Raw genomic sequence first — 18,704 nt, forward strand, 5'->3', positions numbered from 1 at the left:
TGTATAATCTATAATTAATAAACATATATATATATATATATATATATATATATATATATATATATATATATATTATACATATTATAGTCTCTCTCCTGATGACCGAAATGAAAGCGCCCTATGCTGTTTTTTTCCATACAGGAAAGGCAATGTATACTTTATCCTTCCGGCTTTAGTTGACAGGCCAGATTTCACATGGTTTTTTGTTTTGTTTTTTACCTTTGTAGCTGAAGTTCTTGTCGCTGCCAGACTGCTGGATAAAGGAATTTTTCTTAGCACATATATACACAGAGCAGCAATTGATTGAAGAAGCTTTGCAAAAATATCAGAGTCTCATTGATGCTGGATTCTCCAAAAGTACCTACATTATTTCTCAGATTGCAGTGGCATATCATAATATTCGAGGTAGGTTTGCAGAATTCTGGCTATCTTCTGCTTCAGGTTATTTGAGTATCTCATGACTTAATGGCTGTTTGCTTTTGACAGATATTGATAAAGCCCTTTCTATTTTCAATGAATTACGAAAACAAGATCCTTTTAGAATAGAAAACATGGACACTTTTTCTAACCTGCTGTATGTCAGAGTAAGGAATCACATTTATTAGCTTTGTCTCTTGAATTTTATGCAGTCCTTCTCAAAATGCATTACAGCAATTGTTATATTCTATTTCCCAAGGGTCTAAAACCAGAACTGAGTTACTTGGCACATAACTTGTGTGATATTGACAAGTATCGTGTGGAAACCTGCTGTGTGATTGGTAAGTAATCAACATATCTAGTCAATAATGTCTACTTGGTCTGTGATTCTCTGAATGTACCATCTGTTTCTTGTAGGGAATTATTACAGCTTGCGCTCTCAGCATGAGAAGGCAGCTCTCTATTTTCAAAGAGCCTTAAAGCTGAATCCCAGATATCTTGGTGCATGGACCCTAATGGGTCATGAGTATATGGAAATGAAGAACACATCTGCAGCCATACAGGCTTATAGGTATGAAAAAAATCACTTATGGGCTTAAAGTGGAATTTCATTATTCAGGACCATCTATGTGTCACTCGTATTCTGCCAGAACCGCTGCCTTAATACATTACCTGGATTGCTATTCATTTGAGAAACTGGCATATAATGCTACATTTCCACTGCCGTGAAAATAGAAGCCTAGACCCAGCATCCCCCTGGAGATAGTGGATATAAAAAGTCTTCACGCCTCTTAAATTTTGTCATGTAAATTTAAAATGCCTAAAAGAATCACTTCAGAACATATGCCACCTTAATGTCAATCGTAATCTGATCAAATCTATTGAGAAACAAATTTTAACTAGGGAACTAAAACTAAAATAATGTGTTCAGAATTGGCTAATCACATTTACACCCATATTAACAACCAATGACTGATCTGTCCATCATTGGACGCCTCCCCCTGTTTCGCCGGAGCCCACACCTTTTCCAGCACATGTCAGCTGTTTTGAACAGCTGACATGTGCCGCTAACAGCCACGGGAGGAATTGCGATCTTCCCGCAGCTTTTAACCCGTTAAATGCCCCTGTCCAACGCTGACAGCGGCATTTAACATTCATTTCCGGCAATCGTGCTGGAAATCCGCCCAACTGTGACTCCCGTCACACAATCACGGGTCACCGATGGGTTGGCATGACAACCAGAGGTCTCCTGGAGACCTCTATGGTTGTCACTGCTGGATTGCTATGCGCGCCACTTGGTGAGGTATTCTGCTACATGCAGGAGATCGGATCATCGCCTGTATGTAGCAGAGCCGATAAGGTTATGGCAGCTTCTAGTCTCCCATGAAGACTATTGAAGCATGCCAAAAATGAAAAAAAAAGTTTTTAAAAATATAAACAAAATAAAATATAAAAGTTAAAATCACCCCCCTTTCGCCCCATTCAAAGTAAAACAATAAAAAATAATCAAGCATACATATATTTGGTATTGCCGCATTCAGAATCGCCCAACCTATCAATAAAAAAATTGATTAAGCTGATGGTTAAACAGCGCAGTGAGAAAAAAAGTCAGAATTACGTTTTCCAGGACGTCCCTCCTGACAGCACCACCAGGAGGTTGTCCTTCTTATCCTTGATAGGGACAGGAACACAGAAGAGGTTAAATAGCCCCTCCCCACCAACCCCTTCAGTGTTTTTCCTGTCCCTATAAGGGACAGACGCAGAAGAGCGCAGCGGTGTGTTTACCTGTGAGGCCGGCGTGTCTGTCGGAGCCCGGTGGCAGGAGCTGCCGGGAGCGGTGCCCTCGCTGGGAGTACCGGGCAGCGCTGAGACCGCTGGGGGTAGAGCTGGTTGCTCCCCGTCACGCGCATCCCCTTGGAGGGTTCTGCGCTGCAGCAGCTGCTGGTCCTGGCTGCAGGACATCGACGCCTCGGGTCCTGGATTCCGGCGCGCTGCGTCATCGAGGGGGCGCGCCAGTGACTACTTCCGGGGGCTTAGCCAAGGAAAAACATGGCACCCAGTGCGACGCGGCCCGGGCAGCAGGGTATCCCACAAGGCCGGCGTCATGGAGATCCTGGCACCCTGCACAGGGAGAGGCGTCGGTAAAGGGGGGGGGGGGGAGACCCTCGCACATGCAGCAGGCATCAGCAACAGCAGCTGGGCTCGGAAGGAGGACGAATCAGATGTATTGAAGCCGGGTAAGGCGACTACTTAAAGACACTCTGACGGACAGCACACTGACTCAGTAGAGATGGAAGGTGGTAGCCGTCCAGACGTCCAGTCCCTAGAGCCAGACCCGGACCATGTGAGTAGAAGGGTACCAGGTTCCTTTACGGGTCTCCATACACAGATATACAGGACCCGCTTCCCTATATATTTTTCAGGCCAAGGAGGCACCTAAGCAGTCCTCCTCGACCACCAGGAAAAAACCTAGCAGGTGCCCCCTATGCTCGGCCAAGCTCCCATTAGGACATACAAAGAGCTTATGTCAGGACTGTATATCAGGACTCCTAAGACAAGAACAGTTCTCTCTTTTGGACAATATGAGATCCGTAATACGAGAGGAGGTGCAGTCCACGGTCGCAGCACTGGTACCGACACAATCCCCACGCCCGAAGAGGCCCAGATGGGAGCTAGAACAGAGTTCGGAGGAAGGAGAGGTATCAGACTACTCTGATCCTGACTCCGGCGAAGGTTCCTCGGCAGCTCGCCCAGAAGAAAGGAAGAGATACCTTTTTTCTGCGGAAGATACGGACACACTCCTGCAAGCAGTCCGGGATACAATGAAAGTAGAATATTCTACGGAACCTCGGACAACCCAAGATGAGATGTTCGGAGGGCTGAAAGCCCGTAGAAATACTGTTTTCCCGGTTAATAAACATATAACGGCGATGATATTAGAAGAGTGGGAAGAATTGGAGAAGAAACTAATAGTCCCAAAAGACTTTAGGTACCGTCTTCCCTTTGATCCAGAAGAAACAAAAGTATGGGAGACAGTTCCGAAGATCGACATACCTGTAGCCAGCGTGTCAAAGAAAACGGCTATTCCTTTTGAGGATTCATCCGGCCTAAAAGATCCGATTGATAAGAGATCAGAGGACCTCCTCAAGAAAGCCTGGGAAGCATCAGCAGCCATTATGAAGGCTAACATAGCAGCCACCTCGGTAGCCCGATCAATGAGCTTATGGGTGGGGGAATTAGAGGATCAGATTAGAGACAGAACCCCCAGAGAGGAGATCCTAAAATCCACTACCTCTCCTGAGAATGGCTACTGACTTCATGCCGGACGCTTCGGCGGAATCAGTCCGGTTTGCCGCAAGAAATAATGCCTTATCTAATTTAGCAAGGCGGGCGCTGTGGCTGAGATCCTGGACAGGAGACACTCAGTCAAAGAACAAACTGTGTTCTATACCCTTCTCTGGGCTCCATGTGTTCGGGCCCGTATTAGATGAGCTGCTCGAGAAAGCTTCCGACAAAAAGAAGGGCTTTCCGGAGGAAAGGCCTGAACGAACGCCCTTTTTTCGGAGGACCCGCTCCCATCCCAGACAGGACTATAGGGGGAAATGGAAGTCTGGTAGGTGGAGCTACCCGAAAGGAGGAAGAGGGAGAAGTTCTCAAGAGCAGAAGGCAAGACCTACCATGGAATGATGCCAGGAAGATAGGAGGGAGACTCCGTTACTTCCAAAACATCTGGAAGGATATTACCCAAAACCAGTGGGTTTGGAATACGGTCGCAGATGGTTACAGAATAGAGTTCACTGAGCGACCGCCCAGAAGATACTGTGTAACCCAGACCCGGTCTTAAGTGACCCACCAAAGACTGTTAAAGGACATACGGGACCTGATAGAGATAGGGGCCATAACCTGCATTCCCCTTACTCAGAGATTTCAGGGTCACTACTCAACTTTATTCTCCATAAAGAAACCAGGAGGAGAATACCGGACCATAATAAATCTAAAGCCGTTAAATCAGTGGGTGACCTACAAAAGGTTCAAGATGGAATCTCTGAAAGCAGTTATACCATTAATAAAAAAGGACTCGGTCATGTGCACCCTAGATTTAAAAAGTGCCTACTATCATGTGCCCATCCACATATCTCACCAAAAATTCCTCAGGTTTGCCGTAAAAGATCACGGGAAAATACAATATTACCAGTTCCGTTGCTTGCCATTCGGACTCGCCTCAGCTCCCCGGATCTTTACAAAGCTCATAGCAGAAATCATAGCCCATCTAAGGGTAAGAAATACCCTTATCATACCATACTTGGACGACCTGCTGCTAGTGGCAGACTCTCCACAACAGATGGAGCAAGACCTTACATCCACCATATCGGTCCTACAGAGCCTAGGGTGGGTAATAAATTGGAAGAAGGCCAGCCTAAGACCAGAAAGAGAAAAGATGTTTCTTGGAGTCATACTGAACTCAGTGAAAGATTGTTCCTTCCTTCCTCTGCACAAACAGCAGGCAATCGCACAAGAGGTCCAGTGGGTCCAGAGACGCAATTACATCTCCATAAGGAAAGCCATGAGAGTCCTGGGTCTCATGACTTCATGTATCTCCAGTGTACAATGGAGCCAGTTCCACTCAAGAATACTGCAAAGAGAGGTCTTAGCCTCCTGGGAAGGCAGGGAAACATCGCTAGTCAAGAACATGACACTTTCTGAGGAAGGAAAGCAGTCCCTTTCCTGGTGGACAAACACACAAAATCTCGGAAAAGGGAGACCCTGGAGACTGTTGCCATGTACAAACATCACTACCGACGCCAGTCTCAGTGGCTGGGGGGCTCACATGGAAGGTCGATACCTCCAGGGGACATGGGGCCCATCAGTACGCAACCGATCCTCGAATTACAGAGCGCTCAGGGCAGTCTGGGAGTCGCTAAAGACATGTCAGGAAGAACTGAAGGGTCAGAATGTCAGGATCTTCTCGGACAACTCGACTACAGTTGCCTTCCTTCAACATCAGGGAGGCCCCAGATACCGTCACCTTCAGGACCTAGCGCACGAGATCTTTGGTTGGGCAGAACAGACAATAGCCTCAGTTACGGCAGTCCATCTGAAGGGATCCAGAAATCAGGTTGCCGACTTCCTGAGCAGAGAGAAGATCCAGTCGCCAGAGTGGTCACTAAGCGGTGAGGTCTTCACACAGCTATGCCAACATTGGGGGACACCAGAGGTCGACTTATTCGCCACAAGAAAAAACTCAAAAGCAAAGATTCTTTTCTCTCAACCCGGCAGACAACCCAATAGGAGTAGACGCGTTAACCCAAGAATGGAACATGGAGCTCGCTTATGCCTTCTCGCCACTCCCTCTTATACCAAGGGTCCTAAGAAAGATCCAGAAAAGCAGTGCATCAGTAATATTGATCGTTCCTTACTGGCCCAGGAGAAGCTGGTTCTCCTTACTAAAATGGATGGCACAGGAAGACCCGATACTATTACCAGCAAGACGCGACCTGTTAACCCAGGGTCCCTTAGTTCATCAGAAACCCGAGATGCTACAACTATCGGCCTGGATTCTGAGGCGGAGATCCTAAAATCAAAAGGACTCTCTAACTTAGTTATAGCTACTGTGCAGAATAGTAGAAAACCAGTAACCTCGGCTATATACCGAAAAATCTGGAAGAAATTCAGTTCTCAATGTGAGGGGCCAGTATCAGTCATCCGGGGTCCAGATATCCCGCAGATCCTAGACTTTCTCAAGGCAGGCTTTGATAAAGGGCTAAGGCCTAGTACGCTCAAAGTACAGGTGGCGGCCTTAAGCTCATACTTCGACTTCCCCCTAGCCAAGCATCCATGGGTAGTGAGGTGATAAAAGCCACTCAGCGGATGAGACCCACAATCAGTAGCTCGATACCACCTTGGGATCTTAGCTTGGTCCTAAATGAGCTGTGCAAAGACCCATATGAACCGCTAGAACAGGCCCCTTTAAAATCAATGACATTTAAAGCCCTATTTCTAGTGGCAATAACTACGGCTAGACGCATAGGGGAGATTCAGGCCCTGTCTATAGAGCATCCATATTTGAAGATCCAGGAAGACTGCATCATAAAATTAAATCCAGCCTTTCTTCCCAGAGTGGTTACAGACTTCCACCAGAGCCAGGAAATTGTACTACCATCCTTCTGCCAGAATTACAACAACGAGAAGGAACGCTCTCCACCTCTTGGACGTTAAAAGAGCCGTCCACCCTAGTTGTAGTAATTTGGTAATTCTCCTGGTGGTGCTGTCAGGAGGGACATCCTGGAAAGTAGGAATTAGTCCTACCGGTAATGGCATTTCCAGGAGTCCATCATGACAGCACCCCTTATATACCCTCCCTTGGATTTCCTATCTGATATGTGAGGTAACATGTATGGTAGGAAGTTCAATAAAATTGCGTTGCATCAATCCTGGTGTGGTACTTAGAAAATCACTGAAGGGGTTGGTGGGGAGGGGCTATTTAACCTCTTCTGTGTTCCTGTCCCTATCAAGAATAAGAAGGACAACCTCCTGGTGGTGCTGTCATGATGGACGCCTGGAAATACCATTACCGGTAGGACTAATTCCTACTTTTTGAGTCGCTGCGACATTGCATTAAAATGCAATAACTGGTGCTCAAAAGATCGTTTCTGCACCAAAATGGTTTCTTTAAAAACGTCAGCTCGGTGCACAACCCTCACCTGACCCGAGATCATGAAAATTGGAGACACAATGGCTATCTGAAAATGTCAAATGTTTTTTGTTTGTTTTTTTTATAAAGTTTGGAAATTTTTTTCACCACTTAGGCTACTTTCACACTTCAGTTTTTTGCCATCAGTTGCAAACCAGCAGAGTGTGAAAAAGCTGATCCAGTTCCATTTTGCAACAAAAAGATGCAACCGGATCCGTTTTTTGGACGGATATGGTGCACCAGAAATTTTAAAGGAACAGCAATCCGGAGAGACAGAGAGGAAAGCCAATTCTTTGGAATGCACTAACCAGGCTAGTACGATTAATCCCCAAACCCTACAGTTTTAAGCGTGCCTTAAAAACTCATTTGTTCAGACTGGCCTATCGCCTCAACGCATTAACTTAAATATCCCTGTGTGGTTCATTTCTAAATTTTTTACCATAACCAGGTTCCTTGCATCATGTTCTCACATGCTTTTTGCATTTAATAGCCCTCTGTGTCTGTACTGTTACATATTTAGACTGTTAACTGGTTCATGCAGCAACAGGAACACCCGATTCTTACACTAGGGAAGGTCCAAACCATAAAAACAGTAAAAGCAATTGTTACCATCCACCTTTCGTGTCTCCCCTTTTTCCTTATAGATTGTAAGCTTGCGAGCAGGGCCCTCATTCCTCTTGGTATCTGTTTTGATCTATGTGTTTATTGCTATGCTATACTGTAATGCGTATTGTCTGTACAAGTCCCCTCTATAATGTAAAGTGCTGCGGAATATGTTGGCACTGTAGAAATAAAATTATTATTATTAATTAAGAGAGAGAGATTTTTTTCGCCGCTTCCAGAGTTAACATTCATGTCAGAGAAAATCTTCCAGGCATGTGCTGTTGTAAAAAGCAGTCCAGTACAGAAAAAAAACGTTACATGGATTTCCTGATGCCGCACTGTCACTTTTTGCCGTATCCGGCAAAAGCCGGACACGCCGCATGTCTATGCGGCACCAATGTAACTCAATGGGAAAAAATCCGGTTCTGGCGCCACATATCGCCGGATCCTGTTTTGCAAATTTTCGCCGCAGGGTGCCGGATTCAGAAAGCCGGATGTGTGAAAATAGCCTTAGATCAAAAAAGAACCTAGACATGTTTGGTGTCTAAGAACTGTGGCATTGCACTTTTTTTGCAATTTCATCACACTTTGAATTTTTTTTCCCATTTTCCAGGACATGACATGTTAAAACCAATGGTATCGTTCAAAAGTACAACTCGTCCCACAAAAAAACAAGCCCTCAGATGGCCATATGATGGAAAAATAAAAGTTATGGCTCTGGGAAGAAGGGTAGCAAAAAACGAAAAAGCAAAACCAAAAATACCGTCGGTCATGAATTGGTTAAACAGTAATCCGTACAAAGCTGCCATTGTTTAAAGTGATTTTGATTGTTGCCATGTAAAGTTTAGATCCATTTGCATTTTCCTGACATGTTCTTAGTTGCATTTTACAGCAAAAGCCATAAACACTTGCAACAATGAGATCAGTTTGTTGTGTTGTAAGCTATCAGTCAGGAGAAGGGTAAAATAAAAATTCCGGGGCATTAAATAATTAGGTAAACCATGGAAAACTATAAACTGTCATCAAGAACTGGATCAAATCTGGCACAACAGTGACATCATCTAGCCTGGTTGGCCCTCAAAAATGAATGAAAAGAATAGAAGAAAATCGGTCCAGAAGCCTATCAAGAGACCTTTAGTAACATTAAAGGAACTGCAAGATTTTCTGACAAGTACTGGTTGTGTAGTGCATATGACAATAATCCTTTTGTATTCTTCATATGTCTGTTCTGGGTGGCAAGATGGAACCCTTTTCTTATGGAATAAAAAACAACCTTCCAAGTCATTGTTTTGTGAAAACCTACATCAGGACTGCTGAAAACATGTGGGAAATGTATTATAGTGATATGAGAATAAAGTTGAACTTTTTGGCCATACTTCCAAAAGGTATTTTTGGAGCAAAACCAACACAGCACATCACCAAAAGAAAAGAACAGCATATACCCACAGTGAAGCGTGGTGGAGGCAGCAATATTCTTTGGGGCTGTTTTTTGGCAGTTGGAACTGGGGAAGTGAAGAGGATTGCGAACAGTTCCAAATACCAGTCTATTTTGCAACAAAACCTTCGGGACACTGCTCAAAAACTGAAGAATTGCACCATTCAGCATAATGACCCTAAGCATACCTCCAAATCAACAGATGAATAGGTTCGCCAGAAGATCAAAGTTTTGGAATGGCCCAGCCAGAGCCCGAACTTAAATCCAGTAAAAAATAATCTGTGGGTTGACCAGAAAAGGGATGCAGAGATGAGATGCCTTCACAATCTGACAGATTTTGTACCCTACTGCAAGAAGTGTGGGCAAAGATTGACAATTCTAGATGTGCCATGGTAATACTTTTATGCATAAAAAATTGAATGCTGTCATAAAGGGTATTTCAACAAAGTATTATTTTAACCCCCTCCACGATCTTGCGTTTTTCCTTTTTTGCGGTTTCCTATTTTGCTCCTTTTTTTCCAGAGCCATAACTTTTTTTTTTTTTTATATATTTTTCCATCAGTATGGCCGTGTCAGGGCTTGTTATTTGCGGGACAAGTTGTACTTTTGAACAACACTATTGATTTTATCATATAGTGTACTGGAAAACGGGAAATTAAATTCTAATTGCAGTGAAATTGCAAAAGAAGTGCAATTCCACAATTCTTTTTTTTTTTTTTTTTTTTTTTTTTATATATATACACTTTGTTCACTAGATGCTAAAACTGACCTGCCATTATGATTCTCCAGGTCATAAAGAGTTTGCAGATACCAAACAGGTATAACTTCTTTTTTTTATTTAAGTGGTGAAAAAAATCAAAAGTGCCTTTTTCCAAGACCCATAGCTTCTCCATTTTTCAGGATCTGGGGCTTGGTTAGGGCTTATGTTTTGTATGCCAAGCTGCTGTTTATATTGATACCATTATTATTATTATGCATTTATATTGCGCCCTTTATTCCATGGCGCTTTACATGTGAAAAGGGGAAATATAGACAAGTATAATAAACGTGTAAGACAAGGGACACACAAGTACATAAGGAGAGGGGACCCTGCCCGCGAGGGCTCACAGTCTACAGATGCGGTAGATATGATATTTTGATCGCCTATTGCAATATTGCAGCAACCAAAAAAAACATAATTCTGGCTTTTTTTCTCCTTCCCCCTCATTGGGGGACACAGGACCATGGGTGTATGCTGCTGCCACTAGGAGGCTGACTCTAAGTGAATACAAAAAAATTAGCTCCTCCTCTGCAGTATACACCTACCACTGGCTCCAGCCCGAACCAGTTCATGCTTAGTGTCCATAGGAGGTACATAGGTCTGGTCTTCAGACCATAATTTTTTATTTTATTTTTTACTTTTTACCTTTCACATATTTTCAACGAGGAATATAGTGGCGACGGATCCTTTCAAGGGTCCGATCTCCCCAAACAAACAGGCGGCAACGTTGAGTGTCGCCTCCAACGTACCCCCTCCTGCACCGTTGAAAGCCTTGCCTGAGCTGATTTTAGGGGCGACGGGTCCCTTCAGGGCACTGATCTCCCCTCACCAACAGACAGGAACATGGAGTGTCACCTCCACATACCTCCTTCTGCAGCCAGGCTTACAGCCGGACAATAGCCCTGTCCCATCCTCGTTGAATGAACCTCTAGGACGTACAGAGGCATCTATGGTGTTCGTGCGGCCCCCACTACATCACCACTGATAGAACAGGGATGGTGGATCTGCACCATCCACGCAGCACCTGACCTGCAAGCAGAACCATCGAGCTCTGCAGTCTTTTCACGGGCCTCCGGATTCTGCAAGTAAGTGCCCAGATCATGCTCGACGAGCGCGTCCTCTCCTCGGTACTGAAGCCCAGTTATACGCGGTAGCTCCATGCTGGGACGCGCATCACTGGTGAGTGAATTCGGTCGGCTCCTGCAGCGAGATTTTTCAACACTTCATCGTGGCCAGCCACAGAAATTTAGGCCCCGGCTTGGGCCTATTCACGGAGCATTCCCGAGGCCCACCCACCGGATGACGTCACGCTCGGAGCCCCGCCCCCGAACTGGTGCTTTTCGCTCACTGCAAGATTTCCAGCCTCTGCAAATCCCAGAGGCCATCTTTGTCCACCCGGATGTGTCTCACATGCCGGAACGCTGAACAGATCCCGGCGGCGCTTAAAGAGGCACATCGACAAGCATCAAAGTGGCTCAGTGGATACAACTGGTGCTTTACAGCATGGGGTCTTGGGCTAAAAATCCCACCATGGATGACATCGGACCTGCAGCACCCACGGGCAACAGTCCTGTGTAAGTGATCTGACCCTGCGGTTGATACATCAGCCCCATTGACCTCCCCTTCAAAGGATGCGGGATTAACGAGTCATTCTGTCCCTCGTCTTGCAGGGACTGGGATCCAGACTGCACCCAGGAGCCCCAAGTGTATATAGCCCCCCTGAGTGGGCTTCGTCACTGTCACAGTCCATGGTATCATTGGCTATAGCAATACAGTCATGATCCCCCCTCTGCCGGTCGGGGTCTTCACCAGCCTGCTTCTGAGGACTCCTCCATCTCTAATGCACCACGGTGGTTCAATGGTTTTGCAGCGCTGAAGTTCTGGGTTCACATCCCACCAAGGACAACATCTGCAAGGAGTTTGTATGTTTTCCCCGTGTTTGCAAACTCAGTCAGCAGGAGTTGGCTCAGGCGAAAAATCCACAGTTTACAGATGGGCCATGGATCCCTTTCAGGGCTCCGTTCTCCCCAATCCTACAACAGGCGGGAACGCGGAGCGTCGCCTCCACGTACCCCGTCCTGCACCGTTCTTTTGTCCCAGAGCACGTCTCCTGGGCCTTCTTGTGCCTCGGCATCCGTGACCTCCGTCTCTCGCTCCCCCTCCCAGGGTTCTGCAGTGAACATGGCTCTGTGTTCGAGTCTGACAGACCCCCTTGACCTGGACTCATCAGATTTTTCAGGCGACTGTGGATAGTCTCATTGAGGCCGTCAACCAGACTTTAAGGATTGGCGAGGACGCTATCTCTGCCAGGGATGCGGGTCCTTCAACACTATACGTCCATCCTCGGATCAGCGTAAGGAGTGGGCGGAATCCCCTCCAGTTGACCCACCGGTATCTCGTCTGACGTCAAGATAGAGAATTCTGCCGTTCTGGGTTGGAAGCCTCGGGTTCGTCACTCTCGCCCTCTTTTGCAACGGTGTGGGTAGCCAAAGCCATGCTTTCTTGGATAATGCCCTTGGCAGAGCTATACAGACCAGCGAGCTTCCCCCGGAGCCAGTGGAGCTGGAAAATCAGATTACCTTGGCCAAGATTTATTTGGTGCTAGCTTCTCTTGATGCAGCCTCTAACACTATCTCTATCCGGCGATCCCTGTGGCTCGGGGAATGGCGAGCGAACTCTTTGTCCATAAGTTCTAACTTATCTGTTTTATCAGAGCCGTCGTCTATTCGGAGAAGCCAGATCACTTTATATCTGACAATAAAAAAGACCGCGCCCCAGACCGTGATGAAGAAATAAGTCTTGCATTTATTCTGCCTCCTGTGGCGACATTTCTGTCAAGAGACCTTTTTTCAAGCACCGAAATGTCGCCACAGGAGGCAGAATAAATAGAAGACTTATTTCTTCAACACGGTCTGGGGCACTGTCTTCTTTTTTTTATTGTCATGGAATTTTTCCAGGTTGGACTCCCTGGTATTTGACATGCGCATCAGGAACTTTGTCTATAAGATTTTGACATTTGAGAGGTGCGGTTTAACCCTTTTGTTCTAATAGCACCTTATCTCTGACATCACAGGAGGAAAAGTCTTCCCCTGAGCACAAAGTCAGGCGACTCCAGGTTTCCTACAGGACCAACCAAGCATGGGGAAGCCAGCCAAAACAGTTCAGTCCTAAAGGATCCAGGTACCATTGGGTTTTTGGCTCAATGACTCGTGGCATTATCCGGTCGACACCAGCTAGGTGAGCGGTCACCTGCTTTTGTTTCATCAGGTCTGGCTCTGTCGTGTGCGACAAATGGGTCTGGGACCCCCGGTGTCTTCTGGATATAAAATACTTCCCTTCTCGTTCCAGAAGACGAAAAGTTCCAGGGGTGATACGCCAACCTGTCTGTGGTCCCAATAAAGGGACGGGTCAGTGCAGCCCATCCTGGACCTCAAGCTTCTAAACAAGTTTTGGCAGGATTCAGCACTTCAGGACGGAGTCCTTCCGTATCATCATAGCCTCTATGGAGAAGGGGGAGTTGCCAGCATCCATCTACATATGGGATGCTTGTCTTTATGTCCACATCTTTCCCCCTAACCTGAAGTTCCTGTGCTTCGCTGTTCGTGAGGAACACTTCCAATTCACAGCATTGCCCTTAGGTCGTGCGCCCTTCGGCAGCACATATACTAAAAATGGAACAATACTGAGATTAGCATGGCTCCTGCGGCAGCACCGTGACTCAGTGGTTAGCACTCTTGATTTGCCATGCTGGGGTCCTGGGTTCAGATCCCACCAAGGACAGCACTTGCTAGGAGTTTATATTTCAAGGATGACATGCAAATTTGTGGAAGCGTTCCATATTTTTCCGGGACATCCCTCCTGACAGCACCAGGGAGGACGTCCTCCACCTCCTTGCAGGGACAGGAAGAGCACACGAGGTTAAAAGGCCCCACCCTCATTCCCTCAGTGGTTTTCCTGTCCCTGCATGGAGGGACGCACAAGAGGATTCATCTTACCGGAGGGGGCCAGGGGAATCGGGTGGCTTGTCCAAACCTTCCCCCTGTCAAGTAACCCCGGTGCTGAATCCCACTGGGGTGGGGGACCCTCAGCCGCAGAGACCATGGGTGGCACGAGTCCCCTGGGTAGAGCCGCTTCCTCCCGCAGTGGAGGCTCTCTGCTCCGATGCCGGCCACATGCAGACGCAAAAAACGGAAGTTGCGTGAAGAAGAGTTGCGGCGCACTTCCGGTGATGTCATAGCGCCGGATGTAAGAGGCTGGCTTGCACTCCCGGGAAGGAGCGCGGTAGCAGCGAGACAGGCAGCGGCCACCTTCCTGATCTTGCAGGGACTCACAGCGGCGCAACAAACCATGGAGGACCCTGGCAGTCAAACCGGACGGGGTAAGTGTGCTGTGCGCAACTGACCAGCCAGATCCCTGACTGTCACTTTCTTGCACTATGGAGGAACAGCCGTCCCTCCTATCTGAAATTAGGTCTATGATTCAGGAAGAAGTCCAAGCTACTATGGCCACCCTTTCCCATCCGCAGCCCCCCAGCCCAGGTCCCAGTGCCAAGCGAGCCAGGTGGGCGATGGAGCGGAGTTCGGAGTAGGATTCCTATTTCCGGGAGTCTGATCAGGAAGAGGGCGAAGTGTGCTCAGACAAACAGGAGCGAGACAGAAGATCTCTTCTCATCTGACGATACAGATGACCTGATTAATGCGGTCAGGGACACGATGCAGATAGAATCGGTCCAAAAACCACAGTCCAGGCAGGCCATGCTATTTTGCGGCCTTAGGGCACAAAAGCAACGGGTGTTCCCAGTGGACGACCACGTGCGGGCTATGGTTATAGGAGAGTGGGAGGAGGCGGAAAAGCGCCTTGTGATATCCCGGGACTTTAAGAAACGTCTTCCCTTTGACCCAGAGGACATTAAGGTCTGGGAAGAGGTTCCTAAAATTGATGTTCCGGTGGCTAAAGTCACCAGGAAAACATCTATCCCCTTTGAGGACTCGTCCAGCCTGAAAGACCACATGGACATAAAGGCTGATAATTTACTAAAACAAGCCTGGCCATCAGCGGCCATATTTAAGACAAATGTAGCCGCTACTTCGGTGGCAAGATTATGTTTTTATGGATGGAGCAGTTAGAGGAACACCTGACTAATAAAACCCCAAGGGAGCAATTTTTAGCTTCCCTTCCGCTTATGAAGTCGGTCACGGCATTTTTAGCTGATGCATCGGTAGAATCTATAAAAACCTGGTCGGGGGACGGCGCTTCTGAAAACAAGCTCTGTTCCCTTCTCCGGGCTAAAAGTTTTCGGACCGGCACTAAATGATATATTGGAGAGGGCGTCCGATAAAAAGAAGGTATTCCCAGAGGAAAAAAATATGCGAGATCAGTCCTTTCGTAGACCTAGTGGTCCCAGGAGACAGCAGGACTACAGAAGCCATGGGAGGTCTCATAGGGGTCCCTTCGGTAATACCCACTCTAGAGTCGGAAAAGCTAGAAGATACCTTTTTGGATCACGTATAAGATCCAGAAGGACATGACTATGCCTATATAGGGGGTCAGCTCAAAAAATTCAGTGCCCAATGGTCTCAGATCACACAATCAGTGGGTGCTAAAGACCATATCAGATGGTATTTCCTCCCTTATGGTGAACGCTCACTCTCAGATGTGGACAGATGTAATGGACCTGGCAAACTCGGCCGTTATATTTCCGGTTCCCCAGGCAGAAATAGGCTCTGGTCACTATTCATCCCTATTTTCCATCACGAAACCGTCAGGAGAATCCCGCACGATTATAAATTTAAAACTTTTAAACACCTGGGTCACGTACATAAAATTCCGGATGGAGTCAATCAGATCCACAGCCCATCTGATAGACAAAGATGCCCTGATGTGCACTCTGGACCTGAAGAGTGCTTACTATCAGGTGCCGGTCCACCCAACGTCACAGAAATACCTGAGATTTGCAGTGGAAATTCAGGATCGGACCTGCCACTTTCAGTTAGTGTCTTCCGTTTGGCCTGGCTTCGGCGCCTCAAGTCTTTACCAAATTGATCTCAGAAGTGGTAGCCTTCCTAAGAATAAAGGGCATAATCATCATCCTGTATCTGGATGACTTTCTCCAGGTGGCAAAATGAACAGAGAAGCTACAGCCGCACAAACAGAAGACGATAGCTGTTTTAATATCCCTCGGCTGGATCATAAACAGGAAAAAATCGGATTTGGTGCCAGAAAAAAAGGAAAGTCTTTTTGGGAGTACTGCTGGATTCCAACTGCAGAACATCCTTCTTCCCCCTGGAAAAACAGAGCGGTACGAAACAGTATGAAGGAGCTTCGAAAAGGCCGCGTTTCCATCAATTTGGCAATGTACTGGGGCTCATGACATCCTGCATCCCCTGTGTCCATTGGGCTCACTTCCACTTAAAGACCTTGCAGAAGGAAGTCCTGGCTGTCTGGGATCGTCGCCAGTCCTCCCTCGACAAGAAAATATCTTTGTCCCTGGCAGGCAAAGGGTCTGTCTGGTGGATGCAGCTGGAGAACCTAAGGAAGGGCGTTCCCTGGATCACCTCCCCATGCGTCGTAATTACCACGGACGCCAGCAAGTGAGGTTAGGGAGTGCATCTGGAAGGAAGAATTCTTCAGGGAGAGTGGCAGGCAGACATGCGGTCCATCTCCTCCAATTACAAAGAGCTCTACGCCACGTGGGAAGCCCTAAGGCAGAATGGGACCCGACTGAAAGACCAGCATGTCAAGATTCTGTCGGACAACGTGACGGTGGTATCCTTTCTGCCTCTTCAAAGGGAAACCAGACATCGAAGACTCCAGGAGCTTTCGAGGAGGATTTTTTCCTGGGCAGAAAGAACAGTCTTTTCGATACCAGCCGTCCATCCCAAAGGGTCCCAGAACACCGTGGCAGACTATCTTAGCAGGTGGAAGATCTGGCCAACGGAGTGGGAGTTGAACTCAGAAATATTCCAGGGCTTATGCCATCGCTGGGGTAGACCTCCGATCTTTTCGCGGCCAGGAAAAATACAAAGACTGACAGATTTTACTCTCTAAATCCACTGGACAACCAAGAAGGTGTGGACGCTCTAAATAAAAGTGGGGGCGATCTCTCTCCTACGCATTTCCGCAGATAACTTTTATCCCAGTCATCCTCAGGAAGTTACAGGAGGACCAGAAAAGAGTTCTACTGATTGCGCTTTATTGGCCAAAAAGAAGTTGGTTTCCACTTCTATGAATCATGGCAGTAGATCAACCTGTGCTGCTTCCACAGAGGAAAGATGTCATTCACCAGGTTGGATCCTGAACGGGACATCCTGAGAGCTCGGGGTCTGTCGGACCAGGTCATATCCACAATTCAGTCTAGCAGAAAGCCAGTCACTTCTGCGATATATCATAAGATTTGGAAAAGATTCTGTCTAGAGGGTGGCAGGTCCGACCTAACGGAAGGAAAACCAAACATCCCAAAAATCTTAGATTTCCTTTAAGCAGGCTTTAATAATGGGCTTAGGCCCATTACGCTAAAAGTCCAGATCTCTGCTTTAAGCACCTTCCTCGAACTACCCCCTGGCATCTCACCCCTGGGTAATAAGATTCATCAGGGAAACTAAATGTCTACATCCCACAATCAGAAGGTCAGTTCCCCCGTGGGATCTTGACCTGGTCCTTCGGTCCCTTTGCTCAGACCCCTTCATTCGGGGACAACAGATGTCCATCTCACATCGAACCATGAAGGTAGCATTCCTAGTAGCCATCACCACAGCAAAACGTATAAGTGAAATACAGGCTTTATCCATTCAAGACCCATATCTTCGAATTTGGGGGGACCATATAGTCATGAAACTAGACCCCATCTTTTTGCCTAAGATTGTGTCAGTAAAGAACCGAAACCAAGAGATTGTCCTGCCCTCGTTTCGCGAAAACCCCTCAAATGATAAGGAACGGTCCCTGCATGAGTTAGACGTTCGACAGGCCGTCATGGACTACATCAAAGCCACACACAGTTGGAGGCAGGACCATAATAATAAATTTTATTTCTATAGCGCCGACATATTCCGCAGCACTTTACATTTCAGAGGGGACATGTACAGACGATAGACATTACAGCATAGCAATAATCACATAGATCATAACAGATACCAACAGGAATGAGGACCCTGCTCGCAAGCTTACAATCTATGAGATAACCTATTTATCCTATTTGGGGGGGGAAAGTAGAGGGAAGAAGGCCTCAAAATCCTCTATCGCAAGGTGGATAACATCACTAATTAATGCATCAGCCCCCCACTCAACTCGAGCATTATCAGCCTCCTGGGCAGAAAGGGCAGGGGCATCAGTAAGCCAGATTTGTAGGGCCCCAACCTGGTCCAGGCTGGACACATTCTATAAGCACTACAAACTAGATGTATTGTCTAGCCAACAGACTGCCTTTGGGAGAATGGTTCTCCAGGCAGTCATCCCACCCTAAGGAGGTACTTTGGTATTCTCCCTGGTGCTGTCAGGAGGGACATCCTGGAAAATAGGCATCAGACCTACCAGTAATTGTTTCCAGGAGTCCATCCTGACCGCACGGATAGTTCCCTCCCTGATTATGTTATGTAATTTGTCTTAATATGATATTGTAAATAAATGTGTTAAGTTGCATCATCCATGGTGTGGTACTTGGTAAAACACTGAGGGAATGATGGTGGGGAGGGCCTTTTAACCTCTTGTGTGCTCTTCCTGTCCCTGCAAGGAGGTGGAGGACGTCCACCCTGGTGCTGTCAGGATGGACTCCTGGAAACATAATTACCGGTAGGTCTAATGCG

At 46.9% G+C, this 18,704-nt stretch overlaps 1 protein-coding gene across 1 annotated transcript in view; it reads left to right on the top strand.

Annotated features, from left to right (window-relative positions):
* CDC23 (cell division cycle 23) overlaps positions 1-18,704 on the top strand; it is an 85,243-nt gene that overhangs the window by 48,919 nt on the left and 17,620 nt on the right. The window contains exons 7-10 of the mRNA XM_073556913.1: positions 228-405; positions 487-584; positions 677-758; positions 835-988. Of these exons, the coding sequence (XP_073413014.1) occupies positions 228-405; positions 487-584; positions 677-758; positions 835-988 (512 nt within the window). The remainder of the gene's footprint in view (positions 1-227; positions 406-486; positions 585-676; positions 759-834; positions 989-18,704) is intronic.

This window comes from Dendrobates tinctorius, unplaced genomic scaffold (assembly GCF_039654945.1).
Source record: "Dendrobates tinctorius isolate UK_male_01 unplaced genomic scaffold, ASM3965494v1 ptg000241l, whole genome shotgun sequence".
Lineage (NCBI taxonomy): Eukaryota > Metazoa > Chordata > Amphibia > Anura > Dendrobatidae > Dendrobates > Dendrobates tinctorius.